General features: G+C 44.7%; 1 protein-coding gene across 1 annotated transcript; it reads right to left on the reverse strand.

Annotated features, from left to right (window-relative positions):
- Nucleotides 1–5,930: 5,930 nt before the first annotated feature.
- On the reverse strand, nucleotides 5,931–8,899 carry LOC125533254 (outer plastidial membrane protein porin-like). The gene is made up of 8 exons (XM_048696964.1): nucleotides 8,296–8,899; nucleotides 8,091–8,159; nucleotides 7,954–8,012; nucleotides 7,684–7,866; nucleotides 7,510–7,601; nucleotides 7,199–7,432; nucleotides 6,621–6,891; nucleotides 5,931–6,315 (listed from the first exon to the last, which is right to left on the reverse strand). The coding sequence occupies exons 1-8, from the start codon at nucleotides 8,897–8,899 to the stop codon at nucleotides 6,262–6,264; spliced, it is 1,566 nt and encodes a 521-aa protein (XP_048552921.1). The 3' UTR covers nucleotides 5,931–6,261.
- Nucleotides 8,900–23,653: the final 14,754 nt, after the last annotated feature.

Here is a 23,653-nt window from a genome sequence, read left to right on the forward strand (position 1 = left end):
GTTCCCGACGGCCCCCAACTGTTACTTTGAGGCGGAGCAACACGGCAGGTTGAGACCACCTAGGAGAGAGGTGGGCCTGGCCCTGGTCGGCGTTCGCGGATACTTCAATTAACATGCTTAACGAGATCTTGGTATTTGATCTGAGTCTGGCCACTGGCCTATACGCACTAACCAACTACGGGGGAACAGTTATAGGCACTCGACGTCGTGGTATCAGCCGAAGCCTTCGTGACGTCAGTGACTGAGCGACGCGCGCCGGGTTGGACCACGTAACGCAACTTCCTTTGTAATGGAGGTTGCTAGGTCTGCTCGTCGGTCGCGTTCGCAACGTGCAGGTGTGCAATGGGCGATGGGCCCAGACCCCTGCGCCATAGGATTTAGACCGGCGTGCTGACCTCTCTGTTGTGCCTAGGTAGGCCTGCGACGTGTTGATCTTCCGAGGCCGGGCATGACCCAAGAAAGTGTGTCCGGACAAAGGGGGATCGAGCGTGTTGGGAAATGTGGTGCACCCCTGCAGGGAAGTTAAACTATTCGAATAGCCGTGATCTTCGGTAACAGAACGACTTGGAGTTGTACCTTGACCTTATGACAACTAGAACCGGATACTTAATAAAATACACCCTTCCAAGTGCCAGATACAACCGGTGATCGCTCTCTCACAGGGCGACGAGGGGAGGATCATCGGTTAGGATTATGCTACGCGATGCTACTTGGTGAACTTACCTTCTGCTCTCTTCTACATGCTGCAAGATGGAGGTGGCCAGAAGCGTAGTCTTCGATAGGACTAGATATCCCCTTCTTATTCCGGCATTCTGCAGTTCAGTCCACATATGATACCCTTATTCCATTTGATACCAATGCATACATTTGTAGTGTAGCTCCTTGCTTGCGAGTACTTTGGATAAGTACTCACGGTTGCTTTGCTCCCTCTTTTCCCCATTTCTATACCCAATTGTTGTGACCAGATGATGGAGCCCAGGAGCCAGACGCCACTGTCGATGACGACTACTACTACTCGGGAGGTGCCTACTACTACGTGCAGCCCGCTGACGACGACCAGGAGTAGTTTAGGAGGATCCCAGGCAGGAGGCATGCGCCTTTTTCGATCTGTATACCAGTTTGTGCTAGCCTTCTTAAGGCAAACTTGTATAACTTATGTCTGTACTCAGATATTATTGCTTCCGCTGACTCGTCTATGATCGAGCTCTTGTATTCGAGCCCTCGAGGCCACTGGCTTGTAATGTGATGCTTGTATGACTTATTTTTATTTGTAGAGTTGTGTTGTGATATCTTCCCGTGAGTCCCTGATCTTGATCGTACACGTTTGCGTGTATGATTAATGTACGATTGAATCGGGGGCGTCACAGAATGATGGCCAGGAAAGAAACGGTGTACACCCCGGTGCAGAAGTTCCTCAGCACCACATCCTTCAGTTTTGAAAACTCTGTTATGAGCCAGCTGGTCATCGCTCATCAGAGAATTGGGGAAAAGCGTGAGAAGGAGAAGTGGGTCGGAGCAGGAGAAGGAGAAGCGGAGCGAGGTAGGAGAAGGAGAAGCGGGGCAAGGCAAGGCTAATAATGAACCTCCGATGATCCTAAACGAGGCACTAACCTCTGAATTGATGATTGATACGTCCCCAACGTATCTACTTTTCCAAACACTTTTGCCCTTGTTTTGGACTCTAACTTGCATGATTTGAATGGAACTAACCCGGACGGACGCTGTTTTCAGCAGAATTGTCATGGTGTTATTTTTGTGCAGAAATAAAAATTCTCGGAATGACCTGAAACTTTACGGAGAATATTTTTGGAATATATAAAAAATACTGGCGAAAGAATTAACACCAGGGGGGCATCACCTCGGGCTTCAGATCCTCTGAAATCTGTAGGAATAGGGAGACTTTCCTATGTTTCACTATTCACAATTCCTTTGATCTGAACACATCAAAGATGAAAAACCCTGTGGAATTCCTACCTTCAAAGTTTCCTTTAAATTTCCTGTGAACCGAACAGAGCCTTACATTCAAGATGACCCCAAGGGACCATAAATCTGCTCATAAGTACTGGAGCCATACATAATGGTGTTCCTGGATGAGAGAAACATGCTTAATGAACCGGTCCAAGTAGATGACTGGCAAAGGCTTCTCATAGGCCATCAGGAAATACTTGGAAAACAACCACATAAATATCATCTTATGCCACAATAAGCTAAGAACCAACAAGGAGATGCTCAACTAGAAGCAATCATCATCATGTCAACTAATGGTGTACAGTAGTGGCTGTTCTAGAATGTTGGGACTAAGGAGTACTAAGTCAAATCTGAAATTTAATGCTAACTCCAGATAAATTCACTCTAGGTCAAATGTAATGCTAACAACAAACACACATTTATGCTCGTGATCATGACTAGTAGTAGCTAATAAGTGCATACGAATGGATTTTACAAGATACTTACATACACGATAAATAATGAAACATACCAACGGAGACGAAGGAAATTATTTTGTAAGAAGATCAGCTAGCATGCAAAGATGAAATGTACTCCCTCTGTAAAGAAATATAAAAGCGTTTAGATTTTTACATTTCATGGAGCATGGCACAGCAGTCTTAGTTGACATGGCATGAGGAAACACAAAATCACAATGTTGAGAGGAAAAAACTCAATCAGAATTCCGATTATACTGATGTAAAACTGATGTGGGTCATAAATGCTAAGAACTAGAACAGTAAAGACCGAAGAAAGTTTCACAAATGACGATAACTGAACTTGTCCCATGTCATCAATTAGGCCTTTGACCTAAGGGTTATTGTTTCTGAGATATGTACTTTTTTTAGCAACATAAAAAGACGCAGCTAGCCAACATCATGCTGAGAGCAAAGCTAATAGAATAGCCTGCTGCCGGCTCTCTTCTCTCTCCTGCGTCCTCTCTCCTCCACATAAGATTTTGCTGATTTGGAATATTTTATAGCCAGCTGACTAGGATATATTGTATTTGCTCTGAAAGAAGCATAACTGTGATCAGCAGTTCAGCACAGGCGTTTTACATCATAAGCTATGTTAGCTGAAGCATGTATTTATGTGGAAAACCATCTAGTCGCTAATTATTTGCAAAAGCTTGCAGAAAACACTGATAACTCGCTTTGCGACGTTTGAAAGTGTTTCCGACAGGTGGGGCCCGCTTGTCAGGAGCTGACTTGGCAAAAAAATCGCCACGTGGACGTTTCTTCTTCCTTCTCCTATCTCCCCCTCTCTTACACATTGCATCAAACAGGTTGTGGGCGTTCACTGGGATGGGTCGGCTCCTTGCCGACGACTTGGAGGACGGCGTTACATGCGTGCTGGCGCCACCAGAACCTACGTCACCTCCTCTGAGCCCGCGCCGCCGCCGCGAGGCGGGAAGCCATCCCTTTCCTTCCCGACGCGCGCTGCCGCCCCACCGCACGGGCGTCCATGGGAGGAGGACGAGAAGCATGAGGCGGTAGACGCGGAGGTGGAGAAGGTGGGCCGGCCGAGTGTCCTCGCTCCTACCTCTACGGCTCAGTCGCCGGCCTCGCGCGGCAATGAACTGCCGCTTCCCGTGGGTTCCGGGGCAGTGTCGCTGTCGCACTTGCTGCGGGAAGACGGGGCGGGCTAGCGCTCCAGGCTCACGCTCTCCGGCGGAGGATATCGAGGGCGACGAGTGTTGGCGCCGCCTCCTCGCAGCGCCCGCCTTCTTCTTCCTCGAGCTGCCTCGCACAACTCTCTCTCTCTATCTCTTGGTTTCTCTCACACAAGAACATACACACGCAGGGTGAAACTCTACACATACACACACACACACGCAAAGGAAGAAACCAGCACCAGCTTTGCCGAGAGCTCTCTCCCTTGGTGACACAAATGCTACATCTTTGCCCAGCCCTCACGGCCTCACCTTTTCTCATTCATTGGCTGAACTTATATATACACAGGAAGCTAACCATCACGCACCACTCGGAAGCCACATCTGGCCACTAACTCCAAGTCTCTAGGCACTACTCATGCCCACTACCTCCATGCACGCATGCATTCACACCGGCCATCACACTTGACTCGGCCAACACTTGCACATGCACTTATTAACTCATGCACTAACCTTGGTACCAACGGCTAACTTGGTCTTCCTCTCCTAGATTCACTCTAGCGACCCGGCCACTAATTAACCCAAGCAAATTAACATCACCTATGACTATCAGACTATCCGGCTCAACCGGCTCGACGTATAGCTTGTCATGCTCCAACACTGTCACGCCATGCCACTTCTCATGGCATCGCCGTTTCACACGACACCGTCGGCATCTCGTCGCTCTCGCCGCATCGCACGGCCGCGCGGCATCTCGCCTCCTTCATGCGCACAACTCAAGCTTTGCCCTGACAAGCTACTCCCTAAACTACATCCCGAACGACAAAACAAAACATGATACATCATGACAAGATTATTTCTAACAACGAGCTCGTCGATGCCAGCGAAAAGCACGTGCTCCAGAGCTTCACCGCCGGCCCGTGCTCTAGAGCTTCACCACTGGCACGAGGAGATCGAGGCCGGTGTCCTGCAGGCCTCAGCGAACTCTGCCACCACGGCCAAGCTCCGTCGGCGCGCCGGGAGGCATGGCGGCGCACGCTTCCTCCGAGACCACTGGAGGCGCTGTGTGTGCGTGTTGCTTGCTACTGCAGCCTGCCAATTCTATGTGCACAAGGAATCGATCCCGGAGCTCTTTCCTGGCCGCCGCGATGGTCAAGTCAGCTACCCTATTCCAGTAGCCAACAGCAGCGTCAGACGCGCTGCGCAGAGCCAACGCGGACGTTGTCGTCGCGTCCGTCGAGGAAGACGTACAGGTACACCAGGCCAACGTGGAGGCAAGGCAAGGCAAGGCAAGGAGACCCGGTGCACACAACCTGTTGGATGCAATGTCTCCTGACGAGCGAGCCCCACCTGTTGTTGGAAACGCGTTCAAAGATCAAACGCGCACGCGGCAAAGCGAGTGATTAGTGCTTTCTGCAAAAAAGTTCACTGGAAATACGGTGGCTTTTGCAAATTGCTTCGAGTAGAGAACGAGAGACAATGTAAAAGTGAACACTAAACTTTGCCGCGTTTGAACAGACACGATGATTGATGATAGGTATATATAGCCCCGAGGGGATGCATCGAACAGACGCGATGGTTCGGAGAGATGCCAGCGAACAGTCGCATCCCTCGTGCATTGGCAAGAAACAAGGAAGATTCTCCTTAATTATTAACACATGGATTAATTAAATCTCAACACAAATAATTAGCAACTAATGATTTGCAAACTTAGCAAAATGTGGTGGCTTTGTGCAATTAACTCATTTATGCGCCTACATCTTAACTATTAAATGTTCTGGGGTTATATGTCCCGATGGATGCTACGATTTAAGTGTTTTTACCTGAAATGAGGACACTAGTTCTCGACTGGTATTGTGCTTAAGGAACAAGAAAACAAGTGCGAATGACAAGCTGTATAGCAATAGCTTGAACTTGTTCTTGTATCATACTCGGACAAGCACTCCCTGAAACAGCCATTGCCAAATATAATACAGAAATTTAGGTTACCACTGAAATTTAGGCAACCCAGCAAAAAACCATCGCGAAATATACAAGAGAGGGACTGAAGCCCTGCCCTGACGGATTCAGACCTGTGTTATCGGGCAAAAACAAGCCCAGGCTCCTTCATAAAATTTGAAAATTGTACAAGAGTATGACAGGCTGTGTACTTTATTAAAAACAAACAGAAAACCTATGTGGCTAGCATAGTGTTACCACATAAAACTGCCCACGAGGGAACATGGCAGTGCACCCGAACAACAACATGGCAAGACACAGCTTTTAAACAAGCTTAGCATTGCAGCAACTAAAAATCTTTTCGAAACAAGCTTAGCATGTAGCACGTTCAGCATAACTGCAAATTTAGCACCACCAGGCTAGATGTTTGCAAGGGGAAACATAGAACACAAACAGACCATCCATGAGCAAATTTCGACAAGCAAAAGCAGCCTCGAGACCATCCTTGAGCTACTTCACAGGAAAACCTGCCCTTGAGCTAATATACACATGCAAAACACCCCAGGGTCGAAATCCCCCCAGGTTGAGTGCTCAGAGTATCTGTGTTTAGTGTGAACACTAATACCACAGCTGTACAAAATTAGTCTAGGGTTTGCGGACATCTACACCATACAGAACCTTAGCAATTGAACACTTCTGTCTTCAGTGACTTGTATTGCCTACCATCAGCAATTCAGAAACGCTACCCCCAACTGCTTCAGCATGAAGCTTCCTCCAACCTGAGAGCAAAAATAGAGAAACTGAAAGGATTAGTACAGGCAGGATCTATGGTCTCTGTATGTGTACTACGTCAAACACCAAATAGTATTGGTGCCTGAAAACATCTGTATGCAAAGACATCATCAATTAACAAAGCAGCATGTTCTAAAACTTTTGATGCTTAAGCAATATGAACCCAGCAGCACATTTGTACAAGCATATAATTTAGACTCAAATCATTATATAAAATTATGTGTTCTGAAAGCATGCTAATAACCAGAAAACAAAAAGCACCGACCTAAGGAAACGAAAATGACAAACCAACCCGAGGATATCTCCAAAAATCCTTTAAATCAACCTCCGATGCAAAATGAAGACTGCCCTTGCCAGCGAACTTCTTAGAGATAAGAGCATTGACAGTTTTATCATTACCAATACGCCCTTTGATATTCAATGTGGGGTCAAAAGTGTGACCAATTCCGCCAATCAATTTCCATTGATTGGTCAGATAGCTATAGCTAGCCAGGCCACCTAATACAGTGCTTGTATTGAGAATATTGCTGCAGAAAGTATAATCAAACTGAACAGGTTGTTTACTGCAAAAAAAACACAATAAGGTAAAATTCACATTCAGCATTGCACAGTGAAATATCAGAATAGGAAGAAAACAAAGAGATGATACAATAGTTTTACACCCTTCGGACAAGTTTATTAAAGATGAAATATTAGATAACTACAGTAATAGCCAGAAAACAAAGAGATGATAGTTTCACACCCTCCGGACAAGTTTATTAAAGATCAGACGCTCATTAAAGAGTGAGATACTGTAAGAACAAATAGCTACAAAAGTAAAAACAGTAATGGAAAGGAATTGGACATAAGCATATTGAAGACACAACTTACAAAGTTAGGCCAGCACTGAACAATTCAGCACGGACTGACAACCCAGCAGAAACACTGAACCATGACTTGGACTCGTTTATTTTCAATTGGCCCCCAAAAGCAAGGCTGTCAACACCTCCCAAACAGATATCCTGCAGGCCACATAAGCTCGAAACAGATATGCAAGGCATCCTTTCGTTGTTCAAACCAATGCTAAGAACAGACCCATGATAAGGTTGATGTAGCTGGAATTCACCTACATTCCCAAGATAAAAGCATGAAAAATCTTAAACAAACCTATATAGTAAGATGCTATTAAAAAACTCAAACTTACTTTTGCTTTTTTAAGAGAGTAGGGCAGATATAACATTGTATTCACATCAGGACCAACAATCTTCTCCACCAATAACTGTGCAGAATTAGGCTGGTAAAAAAAAGTTTTATCAATCAAACACAAAAATTCAAACAAAAAAAATTTTTGAACCAGCTGGAGATGACTCACTTACATCTTCCATATCAGGAATGTCATTGACAGCCACATCATGTTCTGGGTCATTTACAGGAACATCTTCAAGGGGATCGATAACAGAAGCTTTGAAACACATGAAGGAGCCATCATTCTTGAAACTCAACATCAATTTCTTCACCAATTTTTGGCTAGTTGTAAATTCACTGCCACATATCAGAGACTGGAATAAAGTATTAAGCATGTTAGAGCGATGAAACTATAACAAAATAACAAAAAAGAAATAGTAGCAGGTCCAAATAGTACTCACAGATTTACGACCAGAATTCCAAACATGGTTTTGTAGGTAAAAAGGATCCCTGATCAGTTCTGAATCAAAATAGAATATCAATACACATTCAAAAACAAAATAAGTGCTGAAAATATTAAGTGAAATAGGTCATTTACCTAATGCCTCTTTCCCGACATCATGAAAATATCCTGGGCCATCAGATTTAGATACACGGTACGCAGCTCCTACAATTTACAGTTTCAGTAAAGATCACTGACATTTACAGAGCAGCTACAAACAGCAAGTTAAGACAACAGACTGCAGTTTGTATTGCGCTAACAGAACAGCTAAATAGCAAGTTATGAAAGATTTGTTTATTACCAGTAATGGTTATAACAGAATGGAATGAACCACCAAAAGCTATAATCTTGTCTGGTAGAGAACTAAAGTCTGGTAGTTTCAGTCTCTTCTTCAATCCATTCAATGTAAAAATGCGGGTTCCATTTCGAGAGACGGCCCTTGAAGTACACTTGCCCAGCTCATCTATTTTGAAAACCAGGTCCCGTGCACAGTCTGGGGCAATCAGATTTCTTCTAACAGCATCATGAATGAAAGCCTTGATTTCCTGGGTGGATTGTTGAATAACCTGCACGTGCTCCGCATTGTTTGGCATTATCTCCCCCCTCACACTGGTACCCTGACTGATTTGAGGACTTTCACATGCATTCCTAGACGCAGCACCTAGAACAATTGCCGATATGGTCTTCAAGCCTGGGCCACTGGAAGACTCCTGAGTAACTGGTGGGACAGTATCTTGGCACCCGTATTCATCCTCGACATCCTCAGCAGAAGAACCTAATGCAGATTTCACTTCATTAAGAACACATTCAAGGTAGTTGTTTATCCTTTCATGAAGTTTAACAGAAAAGAGAAGGAAAAAAAAGATGAATGGGCCGGCCCAGGGCGGAGGGGCGGTGTGCGCCATTTGCAAATATCGAAGGAACTGACACTTAAGGTGCCGAATAAGTAATGTGTTTAGATGGATCATAAATAATCAAATGGTACTAAGTTGAGACGATGAGGTAGCCGTTTGAACCGTCTTTTGCTAGCAAAATATAATGGGTTTATCAATTGTTTGGGACACCTTTTATGATCTATAAGTGCTTCAAGTGTTGCTAGATCTGTGATTTCCTCTTGTTACAATGATTGAAGCTCCCAAAAACATACCTTCATGATCTCTACTAATCGCTGCAACAGTACCCATGCCGGCATCCCTCATGACCGCTGCATCAACGTTCACCTTCGCTAGGTTTCCCAGTGGAGGAATTAACCGAGTCAGCGCGATGGGGGCACTGTTTCGGTCGGCCTTGTCAGCTTGTCAAAAATTTGAAGATCATTCAAATAAGCTCCAATGAAAAGGTGTTTTGGCAGTGGACTTTGAAAAATGTATTCATAGATGGCTTTTCTCCTCGCTCCCCAAATTGCCCAAAGTGTAACCACCATCCGAATAAACTCATTGTGGGACAAAGAATCATTGTGGCGCATTTGTTCTACCAAGCCTTCTTGTGCCAACTCCCACACACTTCGTGCCATAGAACAACCCATCAGTGCACGCCTCCATAGTCTCCGGAGCCTCCGCCTTTATTGGCAAAAAGCCGAAAACACCGAGCTCACCTTCTCTTCAATCCAGGTCGTGGACGTAGCATCAAGAAGCTCGGACACTGGCCTGGGCCAAGGGACGGTGCCGGAGAAGAAAGGCAAGGCGCGGGACATGCTGTTTTGCAAATGAGACCCTACAATTTATTTATTAAACTATCTATCTACGTTAAAAAAGTTAGTATATATTTCAGTTTTCTAGTCAGTTCTCGTTGAATTTCAGAAACACCCAGACTTGTTTCCAGTGAATTTCAGAACCTTTTAACAAATTCATATAGTGCGAGAAGAGTGACACGCCACTTGATATATAGGACTGTGTGCTTCTTGAGCCGTCTCAAACAAAAAGCAAACACTAGCACCTGCTGAGAATGTTGAATGTTCTGTGATAGGATTATACAAGAAAAAGGATGTTATTTCAAGAATCTGGATGCATGAAGAAATTTAAAAAAGAACTTATATGTTTACATGAACTGAACCCACACCTATTGAGATAACAGAGAACTTGGGATACTGGTACATCATTTACTTATATGCTTATGCAATTTGCCAACCATCAGGATAATCCCTAAAGACAGATGAACCGAAAAATTGCACCACAACTAGCAGTCGATGACCCTGAAGATGTCACCTCACCATGCAACTGTCTTAAATCTGCTTGCACTTGTTATGCGCCGACTGAAACGATTATAGACATCTCATTCAGTTTGCGGGTAGCATCGACTGATGCAGAGGCCGGACGTATTCCTCCTTTTCAAAAAAAATTTCAGTTTGCGGGTGCGAGAGTTCAGACATTCGGCATATCAGGTTTGCTTTTCGTGTTGCCTTCAGAAAGTACTTTGAGATCATTTTTTCCTTTAATCTGTGATAATATGTTTGAATAAATCATAAAAAAGACTGTCTGCGCAAACAACGAAATAATAGGACGAAGCCATCAACTATCCTTACAAGTTGCTAAAGTGTATCCTCAAAGAGATCAACCTTTGCTGCACCCCACCGCCTGCACATAGCAACCTTTCCTTTATTTGAGCACCAGTTGTTGAATTAGTGTGATGTACCAGTCGGCAAACTAGACAAGACTGGAGTGCAAAAGGTCATGAGCGAAGAAGAAGCTGCTGCAATGCCTGTTATGATCAGCAGCACCGGCTTTGCGGGACTTACAATCAGTCGACGCGTCCTTCATGGCTCTGTTCAACTGGATAACATCAGTTTGTACCATGTCCACATTGTGTACTGAACCTGTCAGCTGCTGAAATCTGCACTCAGCATCCTCGTTAACTCTCTGTAGAAAAGACTACCATTAAGCAGACTAAACAAAATGTACCGTGTCAATGTGGAAGTTTACATGGCCAGTAAATGAGATTAAATAGAAAACAGAGGTGAACTAGATAAATGTTCTGAAGTTTGGGTGAAATGTTGAAGGGATCCCAATGTTAGATCTATCAGTATCAGATGTAGTACTTGGGCTTCAGAGCGTACATCTAGTGTCTGTAGAAGAGGGGTTCCGACGGTGGCTACCGCTGTAGTGCTTGAGTTCTTCTTGTGCACGAGACGCTGAACTGGGAGGAAGAGGAACTGAAGGCATCCTCTTGGATGAGTGGTCATGCAAGGCAAGCCACCAACACCAATGAGATGAAAAATGGATGTCAAAATTGAGAAATACACAACAGGTAGACACACATATTTTGTAACTAGTGAGAGACATGTGCTGTGAGTGAAACACTTAGCAGAAAGAGGATGGTTAGTTTATAAATGCAGAGCCATTCAGGAGGAACAGAGGTTGCATACAACGAACTGCATCTACAATACAGGCTTCAGTCCGGCAGATGCAGATAAACTACCGGAACCGGAGACCCTGACCTTCATGCTTCAGACTTTCAGTACATGTGCAACCACAACCATGGCAGGAGCAGTAGATTGATTGTTCATTCACAAGATGCAGATTGCATAATCAAGCATATAATCTGTTGGAAATTGCACCAGTTTCAGTCTGGCACTATTCTTTCTGCAGCTCAGTAGCTAGTTGGCACGATTATTCCAAGTTTCCAATCAGATAGTCAACCAACAGGCTCGCACAAACAAGTTCAGTACCAGTTGGAAAACAACTCGACATCGTTGAAGTGCTGGTAGAGAAAAAAAAATTGAGGTCCGGGCCAATATCTTCTCTCTTCTGAAGAAAATGTGAGGGGATACACGCCACCCGCCCGCACATGCGCATCTCCAGTTAAAGAGGCTAGTGCAACAAATTGTAAAACCACCCCCAAAATCTGAAATTGGAAAGAAATTGAACAGCGAGTAGAAACATTGGTTCAGTTACGACTGCGGCAAATTCAGTTATAGTAGCCTAAACCAAAAAATCGGAACACTGCACAAATTCAGTACAAATATAAAAGACATCACATTCTTCTGAAGAGCATTGCAGAAGGTCCTAATGGATTTTCCACTATTTAATGGGGACAATCCTTTGGGTGGATTATACAAGTGAACTAGTATTTCCAACTGGCTCAAGCACCTGTTGAGTGTAAGGTTGATTACATGAGCCGCCACACCCACCAACAAGTAAGGAGCCCGCACCACCTCGGGAAACCACGGGACGTTGTACCGTAGACACCAAGCTATCGCAAGGGAGTGCTAACTACCCTCTCGTTTCGGGTTGTGGAACGCTGATTCTGCCTGCTGACGGCGAGATCACGTGTAAAAGATATGAGACAAATGGCACCACCCTAAGCCAGCGTCGAAGAAGCTTCACTTGTCTTGTGTGAAACATACTTTTACATTGGATAAACATTTCTTAAATGTCACAAACATATTTTTGGTACGCGTGCACATTTCTTACAAATGTAATGTAATTTTTTATTGAATGATAGGAAACACTTTTTTAAACAACGTGAACAGTTTTTTACATTGCATAAACATTTTCTAAAAATGTCACAAACTTATATGTGGAACGTGTGAACATTTTTTTAATGCCACGAAACATTTTGTTAAAACTACGCGAACATTTTCTACATTGTATAAACTTTTCCCACAATGCTGCGGGTATATTTTTGGAATGTGTGAACATTTAACAAAAATCATGTACATTTTGTTTCTGAAAGTCAGGTAACCTTTTCTTAATCACATGGACCTTTTTAACATTGTATAACATTTTTAAATGAAACGTAGAATTTTAAAACTATATAGACTTTTTATAAATGCTATCGACATTTTTAAAATTATGCTAACAAAATTTTAAATTATGTTAACTTTTTTTAATCTGTAGTGAATTTTCTAAAACGAATTAATTTTGTATATATATATGTACTTAGAATATTTTCAAATAACATAAAAAATAAAAATAAAACAACAAAGAAGCGGAGAATAAGAAGATACTTGGGCAGGCCCAATGTGTAGAGATGGGGATGGCGAGAGAATGCAGCGCCCTTATTTTGTTTTTTTATTATTAGTGAAAAATATACCCCCCCCCCCCCCCCCCCCCTCCCGAAAAAGTGCCTAATGGGATCAAATACCCTATATAGGTGATAAGGAGCCCATACCGTAGACACCAAGCTATCGCCGGACAGGGCTAACTACCCTCTCGTTTCGGGCTGTGGAACATTGATTCTGCCTCTGACGGCTAGGTCACATGTAAAATATACTACGCCAGTGTCGAAGAAGGTTCACTTGACTTTCATGAAACATTTTCTAACATTGTATAATTTTTCCAGTCGATCAAAGAAACATTTTCTAACATTGTATAATTTTTCCCGACTGGCAAAAATAAGTGCATAGATAAGTCTTTGACAGGTGGGCAACGATCGGGGACGTTGGATCGTGGGTTGTTACCGACTCAGACGTGGGTCCAGCCCACGTCTTTCCACGCGGCCGCGCATATATATATGTAGGGCGTCTACTAACCCTAGCTGTCACGTGAATCAGATCGCATCTCTGCCTCCAAGCCCACTGTCGTTCCTTTGTTGCTGCTGTCGCCGGTGACTCCATCCCGTTCACCACGTACACGGTTGACAGGAGAGCAGGCCTCCGAAACCCCGCCTCTCTGGATCCTGTACAAGAGAGGGGTGATTAGGTTTTTGGGGAGCGACTACGCGACTGCTCGCCTCTGTTCGTCTGCTTCCTCTACGTCCGCGTCGCCTTCATCGTCATCATGTCCATCGACGTCGTGATACGTCTATTTTGCATCATGTTTTCCTACTGTTATTTATAATGTTTTCATGCATAATAATACTTTATGGAGTAATTCTAATGCCCTTTCTCTCATAATATGCAAGGTTTACACAAAGAGGGAGAATACCGGCAGCTGGAATACTGGACCTGAAAAAGCTACGTTAGAGATACCTATTCTGCACATCTCCAAATGAGCTGAAATTTTACGAAGAATTATCTTGGAATATTTAATAAATATTGGAGAAAAGAACTATCGGAGGGGGCAGCTGGGTGCCCACGAGACACCAGGGCGCGCCAGGGCCCCCAGGCGTGCCCTGGTGGGTGGTGGGCAGCCCAGCCTACCTCCGGTGCCCATCTTCTCGTATATGAGGTCTTTTGACCTAGAAAAATGAGGAGATGAGTTTCGGGATGGAGTGCCATCGTCTCGAGGCGGAACTTGGGCAGGAGCACTTTTGCCCTCCGGCAGAGCGATTCCGCCGGGGGAACTTCCCTCCTAGAGGGGGAAATCGAAGCCATCGTCATGACTAACAACCCTCTCATCTCCGGGAGGCCAATCTCCATCGTCTTCAACAGTACTGATACGTCTCCAATGTATCTATAATTTTTGATTGTTCCATGCTCTTATTGAACGAAATATGCCCTAGAGGCAATAATAAAGTTATTATTTATTTCCTTATATCATGATAAATGTTTATTATTCATGCTAGAATTTTATTAACCGGAAACATGATACATGTGTGAATACATAGACAAACAGAGTGTCACTAGTACGCCTCTACTTGACTAGCTCGTTGATCAAAGATGGTTATGTTTCCTAGCCATAGACAAAGAGTTGTCATTTGATTAACCGGATCACATCATTAGGAGAATGATGTGATTGACTTGACCCATTCCGTTATCTTAGAACTTGATTGTTTAGTATGTTGCTATTGCTTTCTTCATGACTTATACATGTTCCTATGGCTATGAGATTATGCAACTCCCGTTTACCGGAGGAACACTTTGTGTGCTACCAAACGTCACACCGTAACTGGGTGTTTATAAAGGTGCTCTACAGGTGTCTCTGAAGGTACTTGTTGGGTTGGCGTATTTCGAGATTAGGATTTGTCACTCTGATTGTCGGAGAGGTATCTTTGGGCCCACTCGGTAATGCACATCACTATAAGCCTTGCAAGCATTGCAACTAATGAGTTAGTTGCGGGATGATGTATTATGGAACAAGTAAAGAGACTTGCCGGTAACGAGATTGAACTAGGCATTGAGATACCGACGATCGAATCTCGGGCAAGTAACATACCGATGACAAAGGGAATAACGTATGTCGTTACGCGGTTTGACCGATAAAGATCTTCGTAGAATATGTGGGAGCCAATATGAGCATCCAGGTTCCGCTATTGGTTATTGACCGGAGACGTGTCTCGATCATGTCTACATAGTTCTCGAACCCTTAGGGTCCGCACGCTTAAAGTTCGATGACGGTTATATTATGAGTTTATGTGTTTTGATGTACCGAAGGTAGTTCGGAGTCCCGGATGTGATCACGGACATGACGAGGAGTCTCGAAATGGTCGAGATGTAAATATTGATATATTGGACGACTATGTTCGGACACCAGAATGGTTTCGGGGAGTTTCGGGCATATACCAGAGTACCGGGGGGTTACCGGAACCCCCGTGGGAGACTAATGGGTCTATTGGGCCCTAGTGGAGAAGAGGAGGGGCGACCAAGGGCAGCCGCGCGCCCCCTCCCCCCCCCAGTCCGAATTGGACAAGGAGGGGGTGCCCCCCCCCCCTTTCCTCCCCCCCTCTCTCTCCTTCCCTCTCCTCTCCTACTCCCACATGGAAGGGAGGAGTCCTACTCCCGGTGGGAGTAGAGTAGGACTCCTCATGGGGTGCACCTAGGGTGGCCGCCTCCCTCCCCCTCCTCCACTCCTTTATATACGGGGAGGGAGGCACCCCTTGGAGACAACAATTGATCTCTTGGATCTCTTAGCCGTGTGCGGTGCCCCCCTCCACCATAATCCACCTCGATAATATCGTAGCGGTGCTTAGGCGAAGCCCTGCGTCGGTAGAACATCATCATCGTCACCACGCCGTCATGCTGGCGGAACTCTCCCTCAAAGCTCGGCTAGATCGGAGTTCGAGGGACGTCATCGAGTTGAACGTGTGCTGAACTCGGAGGTGCCATGCGTTCGGTACTTGATCGGTCGGATCGTGAATACGTATGACTACATCAACCGCGTTGTGCTAACGCTTCCGCTTTTGGTCTACGAGGGTACGTGGACACACTCTCCCCTCTCGTTGCTATGCATCACCATGATCTTGCGTGTGCGTAGGAATTTTTTTGAAATTACTACGTTCCCCAACAGTTATATTATCATTCTTGGATGTTTTATAATCATTTTTAGTCATTTTATATCATTTTTAGGTAATAGCCTATTGACATAGTGCCAAGTGCCAGTTGTTGTTTTTTGCATGTTCTTTACATCGCAGGAAATCAATACCAAATGGAGTCCAAAAGCAGCGGAACTTTTTGTGGTTTTTTTATGGACCAGAAGACATCCAGTGGGCTAGAGAAGCGCCTGGGGGCTGCTCCGAGGGGAGGACAACCCACCAGGGTGCGCCTAGAGGCCCAGGCGCGCCCTGGTGGGTTGTGCCCACCTCGGGTGCCTCCCGAACCGACTCTTTGCTCTATAAATACCCCAATATTCCAGAAACCCTAGGGGAGTCGACGAAAATCAATTTCAGCCACCGCAGAGTCCATCATGTCCATTGGTGCCCCTCCGTCTCCGATGATGCGTGAGTAGTTCTTTGTAGACCTACGAGTCCGTAGTTAGTAGCTAGATGGCTTCCTCTCTCTCGTTTGATTCTCAATACAATGGTCTCTTGGAGATCCATATGATGTAACTCTTTTTGCGGTGTGTCTGTTGGGATCGGATGAACTTTGAGTTTATGATCAGATCTATATTTTTATCCATAAAAGTTATTTGAGTCTTCTTTAACGACATGGAACAATCAAAAATTATAGATACGTTGGAGACGTATCAACATCCCCAAGCTTAATTCCTGCTCGTCCTCGAGTAGGTAAATGATAAAAACAGAATTTTTGATGTGGAATGCTGCCTAACATGTCATCTCATATTATTTTCTTTGTAGCATGGACATTTGGACTTTTATATTGTTCAAAGCAATAGTCTAGTTTTGACATGATAACATAAATACTCAAGATATCAACAAGCAACCATGTCTTTCAAAATATCAACGCTAAAATAACTTATTCCTAGCCCATCATGCTCAATCATTGATCCATTCATGAAACACACTCACATACTAGCTACACCCAATGCTCATGTACGATCATAGTGCCCCCTAGTTGGTGCTTTTATAAGAGAAGGTGGAGACTCAAATAAAAATAAAAATTGCATAAAGTAAAAGAAAGGCCCTTCGCAGAGGGAAGCAGGGATTTGTAGAGGTGCCAGAGCTCAAAGCGAAAATTGAGAGATAAAAACATTTTGAGAGGTATACTTTTCCCACCAACAAAAACGACTTAGAGCTCCCAACACTTTCCATGCTAGATATATCATAGGCGGTTGATACGTCTCCAACGTATCTATAATTTTTTATTGTTCCATGTTATTATATTATCTGTTTTGGATGTTTATGGGCTTTATTATGCACTTTTATATTATTTTTGGGACTAACCTATTAACCCAGAGCCCAGTGCCAGTTTCTGTTTTTTCCCTTGTTTCAGTGTTTCGCAGAAAAGGAATATCAAACGGAGTCCAAACGGAATGAAACCTTCGGGAGCGTGATTTTTGGAACGAACGTGATCCAGGAGACTTGGAGTTGAAGTCAAGGAAGCTTCGAGGTGGCCACGAGGCAGGGAGGCGCGCCTGCCCCCTGGGCGCGCCCCCACCCTCGTGGGCCCCTCGTGGCTCCCCTGGCTGAGTTCTTTCTCTCTCTCTCTCTCGTGTTCTTGAGGTGGGGGGCACGCCCAGGGGGACCAGAATAGATCGGGAGTTCCGCCGCCGCAAGCCTCTGTAGCCACCAAAAACCAATCGGGACCCTGTTCCGGCACCCTGCCGGAGGGGGGATCCCTCACCGGTGGCCATCTTCATCATCTCGGTGCTCTCCATGACGAGGAGGGAGTAGTTCACCCTCGGGGCTGAGGGTATATACCAGTAGCTATGTGTTTGATCTCTCTCTCTCCCTCTCTCTCTCTCTCGTGTTCTTGAGGTGGTACGATCTTGATGTATCGTGAGCTTTGCTATTATAGTTGGATCTTATGATGTTTCTCCCCCTCTACTCTCTTGTAATGGATTGAGTTTTTCCTTTGAAGTTATCTTATCGGATTGAGTCTTTAAGGATTTGAGAACACTTGATGTATGTCTTGCATGTGCTTATCTATGGTGACAATGGGATATCACGTGATCCACTTGATGTATGTTTTGGTGATCAACTTGCGGGTTCCGCTCGTGAACTTATGCATAGGGGTTGGCACATGTTTTCGTCTTGACTCTCCGGTAGAAACTTTGGGGCACTCTTTGAAGTGCTTTGTATTGGTTTGAATAGATGAATTTGAGATTGTGTGATGCATATCGTATAATCATACCCGCGGATACTTGTGGTGACATTGGAGTATCTAGGTGACATTAGGGTTTTGGTTGATTTGTGTCTTAAGGTGTTATTCTAGTACGAACTCTATGATAGATCGAACGGAAAGAATAGATTTATGTTATTTTACTACGGACTCTTGAATAGATTGATCAGAAAGAATAACTTTGAGGTGGTTTCGTACCCTACCATAATCTCTTTGTTTGTTCTCCACTATTAGTGACTTTGGAGTGACTCTTTGTTGCATGTTGAGGGATAGTTATATGATCAGATTATGTTATTATTGTTGAGAGAACTTGCACTAGTGAAAGTATGAACCCTAGGCCTTGTTTCCTAGCATTGCAATACCGTTTGTGCTCACTTTTATCATTAGTTACCTTGCTGTTTTTATATTTTCAGATTACAAAAATCTATATCTACCATCCATATTGCACTTGTATCACCATCTCTTCGCCGAACTAGTGCACCTATACAATTTACCATTGTATTGGGTGTGTTGGGGACACAAGAGACTCTTTGTTATTTGGTTGCAGGGTTGTTTGAGAGAGACCATACTCATCCTAAGCCTCCCACGGATTGATAAACCTTAGGTCATCCACTTGAGGGAAATTTGCTACTGTCCTACAAACCTCTGCACTTGGAGGCCCAACAACGTCTACAAGAAGAAGGTTGTGTAGTAGACATCAAGCTCTTTTCTGGCGCCATTGCCGGGGAGGTGAGTGCTTGAAGGTATATCTTTAGATCTTGCAATCGAATCTTTTAGTTTCTTGTTTTATCACTAGTTTAGTTTATAAAAGAAAACTACAAAAAAAATGGAATTGAGTTTGTCTCATACGCTTCATCTTTTTAATATCTTTCGTGAGAATGATGGAAAGGAAAATTGTGCTCAAGTGCTAGGAGAAGAAATCTATAAAATGTTTGGCACTAGATCTTTGAATGATGAGCATGATTGCAATGTTGTGCTACCTCTTGAGCACTGCGTTGGTTTTCCCTTGAAGAGGAAAGGGTGATGCAGCAAAGTAGCGTAAGTATTTCCCTCAGTTTTTGAGAACCAAGGTATCAATCCAGTAGGAGGCTACGCTCGAGTCCCACGCACCTACACAAATAAATAAGAACCTCGCAACCAACGCGATAAAGGGGTTGTCAGTTCCTTCAAGGTCACTTATGAGAGTGAGATCTGATAGATATGATAAGATAATATTTTTGGTATTTTTATGATAAAGACTAAAAGTAAAGATTGCAAAGTAAATAAAGATATAAATAGCTTGTTGACGGAAGATTAATATGATGGAAAATAGACCCGGGGGCCATAGGTTTCACTAGTGGCTTCTCTCAAGATAGCATAAGTATTACGGTGGGTGAACAAATTACTATCGAGCAATTGATAGAATTGAGCATAGTTATGAGAATATCTAGGTATGATCATGTATATAGGCATCACGTCCGCGACAAGTAGACCGAAGCGATTCTGCATCTACTACTATTACTCCACATATCGACCGCTATCCAGCATGCATCTAGAGTATTAAGTTCAAAAGAACAGAGTAATGCTTTAAGTAAGATGACATGATGTAGAGGGATAAACTCATGCAATATGATATAAACCCCATCTTGTTATCCTCGATGGCAACAATACAATACGTGCCTTGCTGCCCCTGCTGTCACCGGGAAAGGACACCGCAAGATTGAACCCAAACCTAAGCACTTCTCCCATTGCAAGAAAGATCAATCTAGTAGGCCAAACCAAACTGATAATTCGAAGAGACTTGCAAAGATAATCAATCATACATAAAAGAATTCAGGGAAGATTCAAATATTGTTCATAGATAATCTTGATCATAAACCCACAATTCATCGGTCTCAACAAACACACCGCAAAAGAAGATTACATCGAATAGATCTCCAAGAGAATCGAGGAGAACTTTGTATTGAGATCAAAGAGAGAGAAGACGCCATCTAGCTAATAACTATGGACCCGAAGGTCTGAGGTAAACTACTCACACATCATCGGAGAGGCTATGGTGTTGATGTAGAAGCCCTCCGTGATCAATGCCCCCTCCGGCAGGACGCCGGAAAAGGCCCCAAGATGGGATCTCACGGGTATAGAAGGTTGCGGCGGTGGAATTAGGTTTTCGTGGATGCCTCTGATGGTTTGGGGGTACGGAGATATATATAGGAGGAAGAAATACGTCGGTGGAGCAACGTGGGCCCCATGAGGGTGGAGGGCGCGCCTGGGGAGGTGGGTGCGCCCCCCTATCTCGTGCTCTCCTCGTTGATTACTTTACGTAGACTCCAAGTCCTCTGGATCACGTTTGTTCCGAAAATCACGTTCCTAAAGGTTTCATTCCGTTTGGACTCTGTTTGATATCCTTTTCCTTCGAAACACTGAAATAGGCAAAAAAAAAACAGCAATTCGCCGCCTCCGCCCTGTCCCCTCCGTTCCGTTGTCAAAAGCCAACGTCAACGCCGCCTCCGGCCGACTCGCCCGACGTGAGCACCTGAGGTAACCGCTAGGGTTTCCACCCTCCTTCCCCATCTGCTGCCCTCTCCCTCTTCCTCCCCTCTCCGGATCTGACCGATGAGGTTAACTTTGCACAGGCTCGATGGTGGCCTTCGAAGTAGCAGCGGGCGGAGGGACGCCAGGTGCAGCCAGCAGCAAGCACCATCAGTGAGCTCCTCTCATCGAACCCCCGTCTTCCTCACGACCCCCGATCCATATCTTCTGTGTCTGATCAGCCTATTTGCAACCCATAGGGCGTGAGAACCCTCGTTGGGAGTCGGATCTAGCCCGGAGGAGATCATGGAGGCGATGCAGTCCATGTGCAGGCCTAGGGAACCTCTGCTGCATGCACTGCAGAGGCTGGCCGCACCCTTTCTCACTCCTGTATCTGAAAGGTACCGACCAATCCCCACCCAACTGCTAGGTTATGCGACTATGACTGATTTGATGTTTCGAATGAAAGGCAAACAGTGTTGCATGCTAGGATGGCACTGTTCATGTTAGTGCACTGTATTTTCTATCTACATGCCCTGTTGGTCTTTCTAAAGTTTGCAGATAACATTTTCTATTCACTGATATGGCTTCCTCTATAACAACTTCCGACTGGTTTACTGTAGCGCCGTTCTAGTTGTCATGTATAAGGTCATGTTCGTCCATGTTTGTGGTCTATATTTGCTGCAATATATAGGTTTGTGTCTACTGATACGTCCATTTTACATCATGTTTTCATACTGTTATTTATAATGTTTTTATGTATAATAATGCTTCATGGAGTAATTTTAATGCCTTTTCTCTCATAATATGCAAGGTTTACACAAAGAAGGAGAATGCCAACAGCTGGAATTCTGGACCTGAAAAAGGTACGTCAGGTCACTTATTCTGCACATCTCCAAATGAGCTGAAAATTAACGGAGAATTATTTTGGAATATAAGAATAATAATGGAGAAAATAACTACCGGAGGGGGCCACCTGGTGAGCACAAGACACCATGGCGCGTCAGGCCCCCCAGGCGCGCCCTGGTGGGTTGTGCCCAGCCCAGCCCACCTCCGGTGCCCATCTTCTGGTATACAGGTCATTTTGACCTAAAAAAAGAGTACTTTCGAGATGGAGTGCCGCCGTCTCGAGGCGGAATTTGGGCAGGAGCACTTCTGCCCTCCGGTGGAGCAATTGCGACGGGGTAACTTCCCTCCTGGAGTGGGAAATCGAAGCCATCGTCATCATCAACAACCCTCTCATCTTTGCAAGGCCATTCTCCATCAACATCTTTTACAACACCATCTCCTCTCAAACCCAAGTTCATCTCTTGTGTTCAATCTTTGTACCGGAACCTCATGTTGGTACCTGTGTATGACTAGTAGTGTTGATTACATCTTGTAGTTGATTACTATATGGTTTATTTGGTGGAAGATTATATGTTCAGGTCCATTATGCTATTTAACACCCCTATGATCTTGAGCATGAATATCATTTGTGAGTAGTTACCTTTGTTCTTGAGGTCACGGGAGAAGTCATGTTGCAAGTAATCACGTGAATTTGATATGTGTTCGATATTTTGTGTTGGGAAACGTAGCATGCAATTTCAAAAAAATTCCTACGCTCACGCAAGATCTATCTAGGAGATGCATAGCAACGAGATGGGGAGAGTGTATCCATGTACCCTCGTAGACCAAAAGCAGAAGCGTTTGATAACGCGGTTGATGTAGTCGAACTTCTTCTAGATCCGACTGATCAAGCACAGAAAGTATGGCACCTCCGAGTTCTGCACACGTTCAGCTCGATGCCGTCTCTCGTCCTCTTGATCCAGCAAAGGTGTCGAGGAAGAAGATGAGTTCCTTAGCACGATGGTGTGGTGACGGTGATGGTGAAGTGATCCGCGCAGGGCTTCGCCTAAGCACTACGAAGATATGATCGGAGGCGTAAACTGTGGAGGGGGCGCCGCACACAGCTAACAATTGTTGGTGTGTGTTCTAAGCGCCCCCTCCCCAAGTATATATAGGCGGGAGGGGGAGGGGAGCAGCCATGGGGCGCCCCAAGTAGGAGGAATCCTACTTGGGGTCCTATCCCAGTTCGCCCCCCTTTCCTTATTACCGGAAGGGGGAAAAGGGAAGAGGGAAGGGAGGAAGGAAAGGGGGGGCGAACCCCCTCTTCCTTCTCCTATTTGGCCTCCTGCCTAAGGGGGGCACGCCACACCTTGTGGGCTGGTGTGCTCTGCTCTTATGGCCCATAAGGTCCATTATTCCCCCGGGGGTTCAGGTAACCCCCCGGTACTCCGATAAATACCTGATACTATCTGAAACACTTCTGGTGTCTGAATACTATCATCCTATATATCAATCTTTACCTCTCGACCATTTCAAGACTCCTCGTCATGTCCGTGATGTCATCCGGGACTCTGAACAACATTCGGTCACCAAATCACATAACTCATATAATACTAAATCATCATCAAACATTAAGCGTGCGGACCCTACGGGTTCGAGAACTATGTAGACATGACCGAGACATATCTCCGGTCAATAACCAATAGCGGAACCTGGGTGCTCATATTGGCTCCTACATATTATACGAAGATCTTTATCGGTCAAACCGTTATGATAACATATGTTACTCCCTTTGTCATCGGTATGTTACTTGCTCGAGATTCGATCGTCGATGTCCACATAACTAGTTCAATCTCGTTACCGGAAATTCTCTTTACTCGTTCCGTCATAAATCATCTTGTAACTAACTCATTAGTCACTTTGCTTGCAAGGCTTCTTATGATGTGCAATACCGAGAGGGCCCAGAGATACCTCTCCAATACTCGGA

This window comes from Triticum urartu, chromosome 1 (genome assembly GCF_003073215.2).
Source record: "Triticum urartu cultivar G1812 chromosome 1, Tu2.1, whole genome shotgun sequence".
In the NCBI taxonomy this organism is placed as follows: domain Eukaryota; kingdom Viridiplantae; phylum Streptophyta; class Magnoliopsida; order Poales; family Poaceae; genus Triticum; species Triticum urartu.

Excerpts from the sequence above, each read along its gene's own strand:
- LOC125533254 (XM_048696964.1), bottom strand. The coding sequence starts at position 8,899 with ATGGCGCACACCGCCCCTCCGCCCTGGGCCGGCCCATTCATCTTTTTT. Across the intron at positions 8,160-8,295 it reads TTCTGTTATAACCATTACTG|GAGCTGCGTACCGTGTATCT; the intron begins GTAATAAACAAA and ends TGTAAATTGTAG. Across the intron at positions 6,316-6,620 it reads ATTTTTGGAGATATCCTCGG|GTTGGAGGAAGCTTCATGCT; the intron begins GTTGGTTTGTCA and ends TTTTGCTCTCAG.